The sequence below is a fragment of the Pleurodeles waltl genome, chromosome 1_1, assembly GCF_031143425.1.
Source record: "Pleurodeles waltl isolate 20211129_DDA chromosome 1_1, aPleWal1.hap1.20221129, whole genome shotgun sequence".
Lineage (NCBI taxonomy): Eukaryota > Metazoa > Chordata > Amphibia > Caudata > Salamandridae > Pleurodeles > Pleurodeles waltl.
The window spans coordinates 364,095,335-364,113,360 of NC_090436.1; the positions used below are offsets into that span (position 1 = coordinate 364,095,335).

At 46.2% G+C, this 18,026-nt stretch overlaps 1 protein-coding gene across 3 annotated transcripts in view; it reads left to right on the forward strand.

The window, feature by feature from the left end:
• The window catches only part of TRAPPC13 (trafficking protein particle complex subunit 13), a 321,232-nt gene that overhangs the window by 75,514 nt on the left and 227,692 nt on the right, over positions 1-18,026 (forward strand). For all 3 annotated transcript variants that reach the window (XM_069222813.1, XM_069222798.1, XM_069222805.1), the window contains one exon: positions 12,094-12,162. In XM_069222813.1, coding sequence (XP_069078914.1) covers positions 12,094-12,162 — 69 coding nt within the window. The remainder of the gene's footprint in view (positions 1-12,093; positions 12,163-18,026) is intronic.

Genomic DNA, 18,026 nt, shown 5'->3' on the forward strand with positions numbered 1-18,026 from the left:
CCCATGCACTCTTGCCAAATTCAATTTTTGACATGGAATGTTGCCTTCCTACTAGCTATTACTTTATTATGAGGAGTTAGTGAAATACAAGCATTCACTCTTGAAGAACCTTTTTTCCAAGTACACAAACATAAAGTTGTACTTATGACAAATCCCAAATTTCTACCAAAAGTCATACCTCCTTTTCACATCAACCGAACAGTGAAATTGCCAGTCTTCTTTCCACAGCCAGACTCAGTTGCTGAAAGAGCCCTTTATATTATTGATATCAAAGAGCTCTTATGTACGATATAGATAAAACTAAAGATTTTAGGAAAACAAAACAACTTTTCGTTGCGTTTCAGCAACCACATAAAGGCATTCCTATCTCTAAGCAAGGGTTAGCAAGATGGATTGTTAGATGCATACAAACATGTTACATTAAGGCAAAAAGATAACTTTTGATCACTCCTAGAGCACATTCTACAAGAAAGAAAGGTGCGTCTATGTTATTGTTAGGAAACATACCAATGGCTGATATATGTAAAGCTGCCACATGGTCTACTCCTCATACATTTACAAAACATTATTGAGTAGATTTATTTTCAAAACTGGAAGCCAATGTTGGCCAAGCTGTCTTAAGAACACTATTTCAAACAACTTCAACACCTACAGGCTAGCCACCGCTATTTGTTTGGGAGGATTAACTGCTTTGTAGTTTATGCATAGCATGTGTATCTGCAGCTACACATGCGATGGAACAGACAATGTCTGTGGTGATAGAAACCCATGCCAATAGAGTGCCAGACACCCCCTAACCTTTTGACTGGCCAAAGGGAAAACACTCACCTTGTGTAGAGGCACTGTTAGTGTATCCCTTTTAGTCACCTTATGAAGAGAAGCGTACATTCTTCTGCCACTGGCCACATCTGGAGCCTTGTTCCCTGGGAGGATTGGATGAGAAGTGGATGGTCACGTGGCCCCTACCGTAACAGGCCCCTTGGAAAACCTGTGGGGTGAAAGATGTTGTAGATATTGGTCTGCGCTTTGTCAAGTGATGTAAAAATGGCCACAAATTTCCTCAGCAGTTTTACAAAAGGGATCGCCAAACAATCCCCCTGGGGCCACTGCGCTTCCCTTAGAGGAGGCGATATCTCCCAATTTGGGGTCAACTTTAATCAGTAGGAATCTACAGAGCTCGTTGTAGAGGATAATGTTAGCATTGCCCAAAAATATAACTGTGAGAAAAAACTCAGGAGGTATAAAGGACCCTGAATCTTTGGTTCCTTCCACCTTATCAAGTATTTTGGTCATGGCACCGATGGCACCCAGAGGTTTATCTTGGCATGAACGCCACAACCGATATAAACAGGGGCATAGCTTCAGGGAAAATGTGTGGGGTTTTAGACCCATCTCCAGTAAATGTATTTTGTGATAGTTTGGTACAAGTGCTTTCAGTTGTGTATTGTGAGATGTCAGTCGGATTTCAGCAGGAATTTTTACATACACGAAGACAAAAAAAGCACACGCACTCTCACTGTTGAAAGTCAAATGTTGGTTATTTTATAGAATATTGTGGTTTTTCTCTCACTGCTCCTACCAATCCGCATTCCTCTCCCTTTCCACTGCCTCTCATTCACCCTGCTTGTGCTATATTGTCTTCAAACATTAAATGCTAGCCTGATTGTCGGAAAATCTGAAGCTCATACCCCCTTGTCTTACTGACCAAGGTACGCCCCTGGATATATTCCCTTTTTTGGGGTCTTTCATGAACTTGGCCACAAAGGTGGCCATCTTGGGGTTTATGTCCCGGGTCATGGCTACCTTCCCTGCCCAGAGAGGGGCAAGGGCATACCACCTTGAAGTCGATATAGGAGTCTTTCTCTAGGGCAGAGGTCTTCAAACTTTGGGCCGGGACCTCCAGGGGGGCCATGGAGTCATCAGAAGGGGGGGGCGCAACTAGTGCTTTGAATCCAAAACGTCTTTGTTTTGAAAAACGACAACCATCCTGGGATGGTTAATTTAGATAGTTTAGAAGGCTTCAGCTGATAAGTGAATCCGAGGGTGGGGCGTTCTTGCCAGAGTACCTGCTTGCCTGAAAGAAATGCAAATATGCTTTACCAGTTAATCTGCAAATGTAAAGTGTAATTTGCTAATTTAAAGGATGCTTGGTAGGGGAAGCCTTCATCAGAGGCCACTTCGCCATGGCGCTGGAAGCTGAGCTTCCAGCACGATCGGAAGAGAAATGCAAAGCATCTGGGGTGGCAGAAACCTCTAGGCGCCAGGGCAAATATTTTTTTATTTTGTTTTGTTTTTTTGTTTTTTAGAGGTGGGGAGCGAGCCCTTAGGCAAGGGTTGCTCCCTGGGGGAAGGGGGAGGCAAATTTATTTGAGGCCTTTTCTGCCTATTGTTATTAGGCCGATCTTTCCCCAGGTGTGGCAGAAACCTCTAGGCGCCAGGGATTAAAAAATTATTATTATTATTTATTTATTTTATTTTTTGTCAAGGGTCGCTCCCCCTGGGGGCAAATTGTATTTAGACCATTTCTGCCCCCCTTGGGGGCACCACGGATTGGTGTGTGTGTGTTTTCTTTAGGGGGGCAGCCCCTTGGGTAAGGGTCGCTCCACATGGGGGCTGTAAGGAATTGGCTCCCTGTTGCAGTTACCCCCCACTTTTTGCCTGATACTGATGCTGACTTGACTGAGAAGTGTGCTGGGACCCTGCTAACCAGACCCCAGCACCAGTGTTCTTTCACCTAAATGTACCATTGTTTCCACAATTGGCACACCCCTGGAACACACATAAGTCCCTTGTAAAAGGTACCAGTGGTACCAAGGGCCCTGTGACCAGGGAAGGTCCCTAAGGGCTGCAGCATATTTTGTGCCACCCTAAGGGACCCCTCACCTAACACATGCACACTGCCATTGTAGATTGTGTGTGTTGGTGGGAAGAAGGCAAAGTCGACATGGCATCCCCCTCAGGATGCCATACCCACAAAATACTGCCTGTGGCATAGATAAGTCACCCCTCTGGCAGGCCTTATAGCCCTAAGGCAGGGTGCACTATACCACAGGTGAGGGCATAGCTGCATGAGCAATATGCCCCTACAGTGTCTAAGTCTATTCTTAGACATTGTAAGTACAGTGTGGCCATATTAAGCATATGGTCTGGGAGTTCGTCAAAAACGAACTCCACAGCTCCATAATGGCTTCACTGAATACTGGGAAGTTTGGTATCAAACTTCTCAGAATAATAAACCCACACTGATGCCAGTGTTAGATTTATTAAAAAGTGCACACAGAGGGCATCTTAGAGATGCCCCCTGTATTTGACCCAATCCTTCAGTGCAAGACTGACTGGTCTGTGCCAGCCTGCTGCTGAGAGACGAGTTTCTGACCCCCTGGGGTGAGAGCCTTTGTGCACTCTGTGGTCAGAAACAAAGCCTGCACTGGGTGGAGGTGCTTAACACCTCGCCCTACAGGAACTGTAACACCTAGCAGTGAGCCTCAAAAGCTCAGGCTTCGTGTTACAATGCCCCAAGGCACTCCAGCTAGTGGAGATGCCCGCCCCCTGGACACAGCCCCCACTTTTGGCGGCAAGTCCAGAGGAGATAACGAGAATAACAAGGAGGAGTCACCCAATTGTCAGGACAGCCCCTAAGGTGTCCTGAGCTGAGGTGACCCCTGCCTTTAGAAATCCTCCATCTTGGTTTTGGAGCATTCCCTCAATAGGATTAGGGATGTGCCTCCCTCTCCACAGGGAGGAGGCACAAAAGGGTGTAGCCACCCTCAAGGACAGTAGCCATTGGCTACTGCCCTCCCCGACCTAAACACAACCCTAAATTCAGTATTTATGGGCTCCCCAGATCCCAGGAAATCAGATTCCTGCAACCTTAACAAGAAGGACTGCTGACCTGAAGCCCTGCAGTGAAGACGGAGATGACAACTGCTTTGGCCCCAGCCCTATCGGCCTGTCTCCCAACTTCGAAGAAACCTGCAACAGCGACGCATCTAATAGGGACCAGCGATCTCTGAAGCCTCAGAGGACTGCCCTGCAACCAAGGACCAAGAAACTCCTGTGAACAGCGGCCCTGTTCAACAATCTGCAACTTTCTTGCAACAAAGAAACAACTTTAAAGACTTCACGTTCCCTGCCAGAAGCGTGAGTCTTTCCACTCTGCACCCGACGCCCCCGGCTTGACCTGCGTAAAACCAACACTTCAGGGAGGACTCCCCGGCGACTGCGAGCCCGTGAGTAGCCAGATACGACCCCCTTGAGCCCCCACAGTGATGCCTGCAGAGGAAATCCACAGGCTCCCGCTGACAGCGACTGCCTGTAACAAGGGACCCGACGCCTGGAACCAACCAACACTGCACCCGCAGCCCCAAGACCTGAAGGAACCGAACACCAGTGCAGGAGCGACCTCCAGACATCCCTCTGCCTAGCCCAGGTGGTAGCTACCCCAAGGAGCCCCCCCTGTGCCTGCCTGCATCGTTGAAGAGACCCCCGGGTCTCCCCATTACTTCCCATCTAAAACCCGATGCCTGTTTGCACTCTGCACCCGGCCGCCCCTGTGCCGCTGAGGGTGTACTTTCTGTGCCTGCTTGTGTTCGCCCTCCCCCCCTCCCCCCCCCCTCGCCAGTGCCCTACAAAACCCCCCTGGTCTGCCCCCCGAGGACGCAGGTACTTACCTGCTGGCAGACTGGAACCGGGGCACCCCTGTTCTCCATTGAAGCCTATGTGTTTTGGGCACCTCTTTGACCTCTCCACCTGACCGGCCCTGAGCTGCTGGTGTGGTAACTTCAGGGTTGCCTTGAACCCCCCAACGGTCGGCTACCTTGGACCCAACTTTGAGACTTGTAAGTGTTTTACTTGTATGCAAAACTAACTTTTACTTACCTCCCCCAGGAACCGTTGATTTTTGCACTGTCCACTTTTAAAATAGCTTATTGCCATTTTTACAAAGACTGTACATGATATTATGATTATTCAAAGTTCCTAGAATACCTAAGTGAAATACCTTTCTTTTGAAGTATTACTTGTAAATCTTGAATCTGTGGTTCTTAAAATAAACTAAGAAAATATATTTTTCAATATGAAAACCTATTGGCCTGGAGTAAGTCTTTGAGTGTGTGTTCCTCATTTATTGCCTGTGTGTGTACAACAAATGCTTAACACTACCCTCTGATAAGCCTACTGCTCGACCACACTACCACAAAATAGAGCATTAGAATTAGCTCTTCTTGCCACTATCTTACCTCTAAGGGGAAACCTTGGACTCTGTGCACACTATTTCTTACTTTTTTAAAATTTTTATTTTTATTATTTATTTATGCTTTTATCTAAACAACATGCAACAAACATTCAAAGCTCCCTCCTTTGCCCCTGTCATTGTAGCCCACAAAAAACGGTTAAGCAATAGTGGTTCCTCAGCACTTCGAGTGTTCTTCATATCCTGAATCTCAAAACATTCTTAACGTTCAGATTGAGTGAGTCCGAAAAAGGTGTCCATTGCATGCATGCAGCAGTCCCCTGCTGAGAACTCAGCAGGTCATCAAGCTCAATGTCTGGACTCTGAAGATATAGGGCAGAGGGGAAGAAACAAAAATCCCAACAAAATATAAGGGAAGACAGAAAGAAAAGGCCAGGAGGAGCAAGCCATTCTCTCAACATCCGTTCCACATGACTGCAACCTAAAGAAGCAGGGGCATCACTCAGCACCGCAAGATGCCCATCCATAGCAGGCCTTTCAGACAGACCCAGATTCAAGGTATGCTTGCAGCGGTGCCCAGATAACCTGTGGTCTAGAGCCAGCCGGCATTAGTTCCCAGTAATTCGTTAATTGTTCCTGACGGAACGCAGCATCTCGCAGCCAGTCCGCGACCCGAGGAGACCGAGCCCGGCCCCAACAAATTGCCACCCTGCGCCTAGCCAGCAGCAACAACATGCCAGCCAGGCGCCGCATCACGGTCTGCACTCCACTCATCTCGCCCAGCAGAGCCATCAAAGGAGACTGAGAGATCTCCTGACCAGTCATCTCAGAAAGTGCACAAAAAACCATCCTCCAATAGGCACACACCTCCGGGCAAGTCCACGCCAAGTGCAAAAAATCAGCGGCAGGAGCCCGACATCTTGCACAGTTGTCATCCACCCGCAGCCCCATCGCACACAGACTTCGAGGGGTGTAATACAGGCGGTGCAAAAACTTAAAATGTATAATGCGTAGCCTGTAGTTGGGTGACAGCTCCTTCATATGTGCACAACATGCTCTCCAAACATCCTCTGAAATGTCCTCTCCTATATCCTGCGCCCACTTCACCCTTGCTGACAGCCCCGTCCCCTCCCCTTGTTCCTGTACACAACCATACAGTTTAGTGATGAGCCTCCTAGGAGACCGTGCACTCCACATCACCTCCAGTGTGCGACAGTGCTCCGGGCCGCAGCCGAACCGGGGAAGCGAGCGCGCAGCATGGCGCATATCCGCAGCACATAAAAGCGGTAAAGCGCGGTGGCAGGTCTATTGCCCAGGACCTCCCCGGGGGACATCAATCTATCTTCAACAAACCAATCACCTAGGGTTGTCAAATCAAAGGCCTGGAGAAAACTCCGGAGCTGCGAGTCTCGAAACATCACCTCATCCCCCGCAGCCACCACATGCACACTATTTCTTACTTTGAAATAGTATATACAGAGCCAACTTCCTACAGGGGCACATTACTGTTTGCCATATCTGCCCCCTTTGGAGGTAGATGGGCCTATTTTTGGAAGGCCCATCTGCCCCCAAGTGGAGGCAGAAAGCCCACCAGAGGCCAGGGAAGTTTTTTTTTTCAAAAATAAGAGGGTGGGGGCATGGCCATACCCTCACCCCAAATAAATGGGGCCAAAGTTGTTCTGCCCACCAGTGGGCAGATGGGGCAATTACCCCTGATCCACACCCCAGGGGGGCAGAAAGTCCACTAGATGCCAGGGAATTATAAAAAAAACAAAAAATATTGGGGTGGTGGCTACCAACCAGTATGGGCCTGGTTACGCCCCCACCCCAACTGAAGGTGGTAAGTCTTTCAGCTCTCCCCCGCACTCTAAAACATCTTATCCCACAGCAAGCATGAAGACATTTGATTACTTTGGGTTTTAGTTTTACATTTGGGCCATGAGAGCTTGGCTAACTCTCAAAATCATCCCACTTGGAATGGTGAGGGCTGCAATTTATGGACTTTGGGACGCTGCCATGTAGAAAAATCCACAAGACCTAGACACATCTGAAAACTAAACATCTGGGTGATTCCAGGGTGGTGTGTTTCACATGCACCTGCACCATTCTTGTACCCACAATCCCCTGCAAACCTCCAACTTTGCTGGAAATCACACATTTTTCCCACGTTTTTGTGATGGAACCTTCCGGAATCTGCAGGAATCCACAAAATTCCTACCACCCAGCATTGTCTCATCTATAGCGATAGAAATTGTGCCGCACTTGTCAGCCTAATTTCTTTTTTTCTAACTGCCCTTTTGGACCCCCTTTGGTTCCCCTTCAATATCGACATGTTTTTGACTCTTCCCTTTCACAAGCACTTGGCCCACCTACACAAATGAGGTATCATTTTTACCAGGAGACTGAGGGGAAAATTGGGTGGTATGAAATTTATCCCAGTGTGGTAATCCCACACAGAAATGTGGGAAAAATGTCATTTTTTTAGCTAAATTTGAGGTTTGCGGACGATTCTGGGTAAGAAGACATTGGGGGATCCACGCAAGTCACACCTCCCTGGACTCCCTCGGGTGTCTAGTTTTCAGAAATGTCTGGGTTTGGTAGGTTTCCCTAGATAGCTGCTGAGCCCAGGACCAAAAACGCAGGTACCCCCCTGCAAAAACAGGTAGTTTTGTATTTGATCATTTTGATGTGTCCAGATAGTGTTTTGGGGCATTTTCTTTCGCGGGCAGTAGGCCCACCCACAAAAGTGAGGTACCATTTTTATCGGGAGACTTGGGGGAACGCTGGGTGGAAGGAAATTTGTGGCTCCTCTCTGATTCCAGAACTTTCTGTCACCGAAATGAGAGGAAAAGGTGTTTTATCGGCCACATTTTGAGGTTTATAAAGGATTCTGGGTAACAGAACCTGGTCAGAGCCCCACAAGTCACCCCATCTTGGATTCCCCTAGGTGTCTAGTTTTCAAAACTGCGCAGGTTTGCTAGGTTTCCCTAGGTGCCGGCTGAGCTAGAGGCCAAAATCCACAGCTAGGCACTTTGCAAAAAACAGCTCTGTTTTCTTTGTGAAAACATGATGTGTCCATGTTGTGTTTTGGGGTAGTTCCTGTCGCGGGCGCTAGGCCTACCCACGCAAGTGAGGCACCATTTTTATCGGCAGACATGGGGGGGAACACAGAATAGCAAAACAAGTGTTATTGCCCCTTGTCTTTCTCTACATTTTTTCCTTCAAATGTAAGACAGTGTGTGAAAAAGAAGTCTATTTGAGAAATGCCCTGTAATTAACATGCTCGTATGGGCACCCCGGAATTCAGAGATTTGCAAATAACCACTGCTTCTCAAAACCTTATCTTGTGGCCATTTTGGAAATACAAAGGTTTTCTTGATACCTATTTTTCATTTTTTATATTTCAGCAAATGAATTGCCTGGCAGCGAAGGGGTTAAAGGAAAACTAGCTATGTTTAAAAACAAAAAAACATGATTGCTTTTAAATAAAGTAAGTACAGACATGGTGGTCTGCTGACACAAACAGGCCAACATCCCTTTGATGGCAGTGATTACTAATGGGTCTCAAATTGTGAAATACCTCGTTCATGACGTAGGTCAATTTGCGACCCAATAAGAATCACAGGAATAGCGAGTTTCACATAGCGATTAGGATAAAATCGCTGTTCCTTCTTTTTGTACATCTGGCCCTTTATTCCTGAAGGACTAATTTTAGAGAGATGGTGTTCTATTAGCTGTCATCACAGGCAATGTTGTGAAATTAACATCTCAAGAAATAAAGGAGTTTTTATCTTATGGAGGAATTTCTCACAAGCGCACACCATTACATTCACCTAGTAACAATGGATTAGTTGAGATTTATTATGGAAGATATTCAAATGACAATTTTGAAAGAAATGTTGGGCAAAATACGTTTGCAGGAGAGGATGTAGGCTTGCCATAGAACACCTATTCTACAACAGGAGTTGCTCCTTTTGTTTTATTGAAGAATTGCTCTTCGCTTTCAGAATTGTGTTCTATTTTGTTAACACATACACATTATACAGGAGTGTATTAAAAAATGATTGATGTGGCAAGATGAAATGCTTTATTAGAGAAACAAAATATGTCCAAATTGAGATATAACGAGAAAAATAATGTTAAAGAAGTAACTTTGAAGAAGGATGATTATGTCAGAGTCAAACAACTTAGATACGGATCAAGGGTTTGCCTAAATATTGTAGTTCTCTGGGTACTTTATGTTGAAAAAAAAAACTAATGAAGCTTAATGATGGAAATTGTGAAATCAAAAAAACAAATGGAAAAAGACTGTGGGCAAGTGTATTTTTCGGATGATGAATACTATGGCCGTTTCTCTATACTTAAGCATGGAATGTTCACCAATATTACGGTATTTGGACATTCCAGCTCTGATCATATTCTTCAGGAGATATATGAAGGATGTTTAGTTAATGAAGGTGAATAGGAGAGAAATGAGGATCTCCTTCAGGATGTATTGAGAATACAAAAGAAAATTCAGTGTTGAGACGCACAACACTCAAGATTACACGTCCCAAACATCTTGATGACTTTCTCTCATATTCATGCATATCAAAGTACTCATTTCTATATTTTATTCACACTGGTTAATCTGGTTAAAGAAAAGAGATGTATAGTAATGTGCACTTAGTTTAAAGAAAAACATAAATGCCTTAGTTATTTTTATTTGATGTTCCCTTGTCACTCTTGTCATCTTTTATCCCCAACCTGCACTTATCTGTGTCTCGTGAAGCCTCTGTTTATTGTCGACTCAAGCTGTCCTCCTGTTTTTGTCCTGTACTGTTTACTTTTGAAATAGACCTCCATGCTTTTCTTTGTAAATACGTCAGTCCATTACTTTTTTTTTCAGTTGGGAAAAGAGCTATCCTGTGTAGGTTGGATGTCAGGAGCTTTCAAGGAAATCAACTACTTACTTGTTTTGAAGATTATTGATTTAAAGTGAGTTAATTCTACCTGGAGAGGTTTAGTATTTGGAGGGGTGGGAGTGGACGAGCAGCGAAACCGGATGGGATCGGAGACAGAATGCTCTCCACCCCGGGAAGGAAAACATGCTAGTGGCAAGGAGGTGCGGGGATAACAGCCTCGTACTTGATGGAAAGCAGTTGGAGGGATGGCAAGGGTGAATAAGACAAGGGCACAGAGTGAAGCAAAGCCCAAAATCCTACCCCAAATGCCTTCTGCCTCCCAAAACACCCCAGCAGATTCCATGTCATAAGTCAGTACGCCGCTATTCCTGCAGTAAAGAATAACAGAAATGTAATGTTCAACTATCTGAAAGGAAACTGTCATAATATGAGTGTTCCCTGGCTTTTGTACACATTCTTTTTAGTCACAAATGTAATAGAGAGAAAAAATTATCTTAAAGGTACCATCTCTGTTTGCTCATGGTGTCTGCAGCGACTGTTGGGCAGTTCAGGCAACGCATGGTCAGGCGGTGGGCCCACTTTACAGGCAGTAGCGAAAGAATGGGAGCCTGTCTACTTACTGTCTGTTAAATTCACTCTTAGCTATCTTCTGAGAAGAACAGATGGATCCCACTGCCTGGGCTTTCTTGGTAATCTATGTTTGAAGTCTGATTGGACGTAGTTTGGTCTTCCCCATTCTTCAACTTCAAGAACTGGACAATCACATTTCCACCTATTTGGAAAGAAGGTCCGAGCAGTGCCATAGAGTATTGAACAAGCATTAGAAAAGCAGGTCAGTCCCGCCTTTGAGCCATGCAGTACAGCAGCATGGCTAAATATAATTGTAAAAAAAAAAAAAACCCTCACAATGGAGGGTGGTCGGAAGGGTCTTGGGACGCAAACTAACAACAAAGGGTGGGTGGGCAGGACTGGGGGAGCAAACTGACAAGGGGGTGGCAGGGAAGCAAGCGTGGCAAGGGAAATGGGCAGGGCGGAAGCAATTACAGTATGGGAGGGTGATAAAAAAGAACACACAAATCAGAAAAGTACACAAGGGAGACAGCTGGAAAAACACACTTTTGCAGAACGCTTAAACAAAAAGAAAAAAGTAGAGCCTGAAAAATGAGTAGTGGAAGGACACAAGTAATGCGTCCATGCTTTGTTAACACAATAAGAGGAAGGAAATCCTACGGAAGATGACTAATAAGCATTAGTGCCTAACCTCCCATCGTAAGCAGTGGGTAAGGTCTAATCTAACTGTGAGCTAACAACATAATCTTGCAACAGACTGCTCACGCACTCTTAGGCAAGAGCTCTCATTGGTTCACAATATTAGCCCTGCAGTTCCCTCTCTCACAGCCTGTGCTGTTCTGCAACCTTGCATGATGAAAAAAGGTTGTGCAAACTAGATGTGTTGTTGAGCGACCTACAGTTATGAGTGTGAATTGTGTGTGGATGGACTCACAAGGCCTTGGTAGCTGACATTTTAAAGAGGCAGCATTATTGGTGTTGAGCGCAAAGCACTGGCTTTTAACTATGCCCATCGGTTTGGTTGGTTTGTGGGCTTGCCTTTTAAAATACGCCTAATTTCGTTAGTGAAAGGCATGCATACGTCATGCCTTTTCTGGTGCTTAGCCCTCTTCGAGCACTCTGACCAACTACTGAAAATATACGAGGCTCCATGTTTTCCGTATGGTTTCGGGACTACTTTTTCCTCTTTGTTTCGCAGGCTGCATGATCTCGCTGGGCAGTAGTCGAGCGTTTTGCATGACATCGACACTGTTACATGGCTAATTGCACTTTTGCTGGCTACATGGATAATTGCACTTTTGCCGATCCGTTTCACTGCAAGAGAACTTCTGTTTCCTTTTGTGTGCCTCCGTCACACTTCATGGTGGCCGTGGGCTTGCTTATCTGAACCTTAGAGTTTACCCGCCAACTGTCTTTTTTTCTTTTTAGTGATGAGACTGACCAAGCCAACTTTATTTACCAACATCCCTGTGACGTGTGAAGACAAAGACCTGCCAGGTAAATTCAAGTGTTGCATTCAAGTTTGAGGTTACTCAGTGCAATAATAGTAAACAGAAAAGTTAGGAGAACATCGTTTTTTATCCTAAACCGAGCTATGAAGCGGTAAAAAAAGAACAAAAAAGCATTAGGGTACAGGTGACAGTGATCGTGTTTAATGAGGGTTGTGCAGAGTGGGTCCACTTCAGCCAACTAATCTTTTCTTTCCTGATATTAATTTAACATAATTTGTTTTTGGAATACTTTGTTACCACCATGAATTTTAGGGTTACATTGTTTAATACTTTTTGAAATGACACAGTAGACCTTAACAACCTCACTTGATATGGAGAGATAATAGGGGCCACTTGTAGTACACTAGCCCCTGCCCCCCAAATGGCTTGTGAACCCTTTCTCACACTTTGCCATTCTAGCTGATAAAGCATAAAGAGATACAGCAAAGTTCCCTTCATTGCTGTTTTTCTAGTTTAGTCTCTACCATCCTCTTTGGTTCGCGCCCTCCCTCCCTTATCTTGGGTGAAACAGCTCTAGCCACCCACTAGAAGCGAGGGCAAGTAGTCTCTTTATACTCATGAAGAAAGCACAATACAGGGTTCCTGGCAGAGTGCAAATTATGCTGTAGATCATTTAAGGCTAAGGTGGACTTCTCCGGAGTAGATAAATTCCATATTCTCTGTATTTTCTTACTATGTGATGCAATCATCTGATTAGTAGCAATTTGTCACCCTCTATTTCAGAAGTGTCTCCAGACTGCTGTTCCCTGGGCGCCCAGTAATATGACCAAAGGTTCTTCAGAAAGGGCAGCATCTTACATTTGATTGATCATTAATTAGACCTCACCCGCCTGTCTAGTTGTGGGTCCCACGTGATCTAAATAACGTTCAGTTGGGTTGACCTCCCGTCTTGTAGGAATTAATATAACTCTGACATCAGGTGCTTGTCCCATATCCATCCCTCAAAATCATTGTGGCCTGCTAGTTTTTCAATAGTTGGGAGTGTGATCTTTGTGTATTTACATATTTCATGAAGCTGAAAGTCCATATTTACTCAAATGTTTTGATTGCACCAGCTAAGCCCCCACCCAATCACTGTGATTTTATTTTCTTACTGCTTTGTGCTTTTAATTTCATATTAGTGATGTTAGATTGAAGGATGAAAGAAAGATGTTAGCCCCCTCATCAGGTTGACTTTGCCCCAAGTCATTATAAGTTGTGTTTTTTTTTTTTTATAAACAACTTTTATTGATTTTAGATTCACACAAGAACACCATCACAATGAGTGCAATAGTGTGAAACAACAATGTTCCACATTGCTTCCCTGCAAATCAGCACCGGTGGGGGTTGTCCCTCCAGACCCAATTGACAGTCCAAAGTAATTGCCTCATTTTCCCCATATCTTCTCAAATTTACGGGGTCATTCACTGGCAATATGGATCGGCTCTTTCTGCTTGACACACCAGTCCATGCCGGCCCTCCATTCGGGCAATGTTGGAGATTGATGGTGGTTCCATTTGCATGCTATGTCTCTTTTGGCTACCATTATAGCTATGCCCAGGAGTGTACGATCCCCTTAGGACTCCCCACAACTCATCTAGAAGGCCCACTAGGGCAATTTTGGGTGTCATATCAGTCAGTCGGTCGGTCAAGTACTCGAGGGACAGATCGGGGATTCAGCTGCAATAAATAGGCCATAGAGGAGCACTGCCACGCCATATGGAAGAAATATGAATTTGGAAGGGAACAGCAGGGAAGTGAAGTTTGATTAGCAGTCTCTCACGCTAAAACCTCTGGAATGTGAAATATGTGGTGTTCAGGTTGTGTAGTTGTATCATGTGCACGTATGTAGGGATGGCAATTTCACGGAGGCCATATATGCTTCCCACCATTTGGTGTTGTCTCTTCTGTCCACCCACTGCTCCCACTTGTGTCGAAGTGTTTCAAGCGCCTCTGGGGTGTTGCAGACCAGGGAGTGATAAATCTAAGAGATGTCCACAGGCGTCCCGTCATTAATTTTGCCTTCAATGGACTGAATTTGGGCTAGTCTGTGAATTCTGCGTGATGCATTGCAAGCGTGTGTCAAAGTTACTGGTATTTGTGGAATTGAGTGCTTGAGAGTTGGAAAGTAGATTGTAGGTTTTGGAATGGGTGCATATGGGTCCTGGTCCAGAAGACTTCCAGTGTGGTAACCCCAATCAAGTGCCACCCTCTGAAACCTTCTAGTGCGTCACATGGCTGAGCCAGCGGTCTCTCCAGAGGGGAGTCTATTAGGTTGGGTGTTTATCCCATCTTGTGAATCTGTTAGCCACCTGCCAAACAAGACAGTCAATTTTAGTGTCTTCCGCATCACTGGAGGGGATGGGTCAGCCATACAGGATGTGCATGATGTTGTTGAGGCCTAGATGGGCCAGCTCTAATTGGTATGCTGAGTTGCTAGTGCTCCCCGTTAGTTGGGATTCTCAATAGTGTAGCCTAATATCTACCACCACTAAACCCCCATCATAGACCGACCTGTGGCATTTAGCAACAGCAATGCAGGTAGGTCGGCCCCTCCAGATAAAGGAGCCAAGCATTGCCGTGATCCAGTGAAACCAAGAGTGAGTAATGTGAAGTGGGAAGTTTTGCAACACAAATAAGAATCTCTGCAGTATCATCTTTTTAGTGACTGTGACTTGTCCCACCAGATTTAGGGTCAGCCTGTTCGAGCTGTGAAGGCTGGTTCTAGTGGCAGATACCAGAGGGGTAAGGTTGAGGTTGTATGTGTGTTTTTGTAACATGGTGATGTGGGTCCCCAAATATTTTAAGCTGAGATGATGGACCAGAAGGTTTGATTGCCAAAAACAGTGTGGCCTGGTTGTCATGCATGGGGACTAGGAGTGACTTGCTATTGGGCCTCCTCAAACACCCTAAGAATGTCGAGGATTCTGGGACCAGACGTGTGAGGGTCTGAAAGGAAGAGAAAAATGTCTGCATATAATGTGATCTGTCCTCGAGCATCCCATCCCAGCTCTATCCCTGTGCCTTGGCATCACACTGAATGATCCTGGACAGGGGTTCAATGGCTAGAGTGAAGAGAGGTTGCATGCCGTGTCTAATAGGGAAGTTGCATGATAGTACCCCATTGATAAAGACCTGCACCATGAGTGCTTTAAATAGGAGTTTGACATGCTTCCAAAACTTAGGGCCAAAGTTCTTATATTGGAGGGCCAATCGACCAAATCAAAACTTTTAAAAAAATCTTCAAGTAGGTTTTTTATGGACTGGACCAGTGCTTTGTGCGCACGTTTTATGCAATGCTAAGTGCAACGTGTGGACACATTTGCAGTGCAGAGTGCTGTGATTAGGCATGAAGCCACATTGATCTGGGTGCACAAAGGATACCGTAGAGTCTGTTTGCTAGGGCATTGGGGAATATTTTAATATCTGTGTTTATTAAAAAGATGGGACAATATGACACACAGCATTCGGGGGGATGGTCTGATTTAGGAAGGATCACTATGGTGGGCAGATCAAGGTAAGGAGGAAAGGAAACAAGTTGTACCTCTTCAGTTTAGGATTTGAGCAAGTAGAGAACAAGGGTTTCTAAGAATTTGCAGTAATATTCGAGAGAGATCTAATCTGGGTCTGGAGTTTTCCCAGGGGTCTGTGCATTTGGAACCCCTTGTATCTAGTCGTCTGTAAGTAGAGACTAGTTCCTCTTGTTGGACTAGGTAAGGCGGGGGAGTGGGATGCCTGCATGTAAGGGGGTAAGTTATCTCTCTAGGAGGTCGTGGTTGGTGGGCATAAAGTTGTTTATAAAAATTGGCAAATACATCTACTTTTGCGGGTAACGTGTATTGGGGGGGGGTCCCAACGGGTCATTTATTGGGGGCATTAGTCTAGAGTTGTGGTCCCTGGTCGCAAGCCAGTATAGAAGTTTACTGCTTTTGTCACCATGTTCATATACATATCAGACAGATTCCCTCCAACACTGGCAAGCTTCATGGAAAAAAGTTGTAGGAATATTCTTTCAAGCTCAAGTTGCCCGCCCAGGGATTTACTGTTTAGATGCAGTATGCGAGATTCAAGCTCTGCTAAGCGGAAAAGTCTATCTTGGTCAGCATGTTTTGGTTACTCCCTTGATAGTAGCTTTGCTAGCTGCCTACATGGATCCCACTGACCCGTTATTGATCTCCAGGTGCGCTTGGAGTTCTGTGACTAGATGGTCTGTAAAGTGACCATAAATGAGGAACCAGGCATTAAGGCACCAGAGTGCTTCCTTGCCCTACTTCACTTAGGAGTCCCTAAGTGAAGTAGGAGTGATGAGCGGTCTGAAATCCCACATGGAAGGATGTGTGTAGCAGTCATGTGCATCATGATTGTGGTGAATAGGAGTAAATAGTTAATACGAGAGAGGGTTTTGGCGGCAGCGGATGTGTGTGTGTAAGAACATAGAGTAAGGTGCCATGTCTGCCATGCATCACACAGTCCAAGACTGTCCCTCCAAGAGGTAAACATTCTGGACATCTTTTGCCAGTGTCTTGTGGGGGGTGTCGGGCTGGATCTAGGGTAACGTTGAAGTCGCCCCCAAATGATCGTGGTCTCCGATGGAAGATTGGCAAGTAGTCCTGTAAGCCTGTCAAGGGTCTATTTAAACCGCTGTGGGGGCACATAGATGCAAAAAATGTTGGAAGGTTTTCCCTCAAGTGTCCCCACTACCTCAATATAACTGCCTTGAAAGTCAGGAATAGTCTGTACAACCGCTAGAGGCAAGTATTTATGGAGCAATATGGCCACTCCCCTAGAGCCTCTGCTAAAACCTGAGTGGAAAACTCAGTCATAGCTGATGTGCGTGGCATGGGGCAGTTAGAGTGTAAAAGGTGGTTGGGGCGTAGCCTGGAGCTCATGGATTGAGTAGCCGACAAACAGAGCTCCGGCCCGGGATCCCCCGTCCACATTCATCCTGACCCGACAACTTGCCCCTTTGCGCCCGAGACCCAGGAGGGGGGTGTGCGCAGGGAAATACAACTTTGCGGTGGGCCCCGGAGTAGATCTGAAACGGCAGCTGTCCCCTGGTCGCCTGACTTCAAAATGGTGGCTGGGACGGGCCTGAACGCGAGGGCGGCCTCCAGGAGACACTGAGGCCGACCGACGCGTGGACGATAGAAGAGGGGGCAACCCAGTGGCCAGGGCCCGCTCTAGACCCGGAGAGAGCCCGCTGGTGGACCCGCCCCATCCTGGCAGAGGCAGGTGCCCTCCATTAGAGGAACGAGCAGAAAGTTCGGAAGGCCCAGTGGCCGAACTAGCCGCGCCTCCGGGGCGGACCTAGAGCATCTGGAGCCACCGGAACTAGCGCGGTGAGGAGTGATTCCCTCCTCGCCCGGCAGCGCGTGGGACTGGGTGCAGATCGAAGGCGTGAGCCAGGCTGTGGGCAGAGGTGAGAGTATGGGTGATCCCACTCCCCCAGTGCCTGAGTGAGATGGGGGCGTGGGGATTTGCATGCTTGACATCGGCCCTCCTTGGCTTGCGGATGTTGTGTGGCAGCGACTGGCTAGAGGGGGACAAGTCTAGCTTGGTGGACCTCGCCATCACCATATGAGAAAACAGGACTGTGGCAGAGCGCTAGAGGACCATTGCACAATGGGCAAACCCAACAAGAAAAAAGACATAACAGGAGCCCCTGACATACAACAAGACTGTTCTGCCCCCCTCCCCTACAAATGTGGAGCAGACAACACCCTCCAATGCCCCAGCGAAAGGGCCCTCAATAGGAGATATATTACAGGCCATTACATCCTCCAGGGAAATCCTGGAATCTAAAATCGATGCACTTACTACGAATCTGGGCCTCTTTTGAGAGGATCAAAGACATCTTGCAGAAAGAGTTGC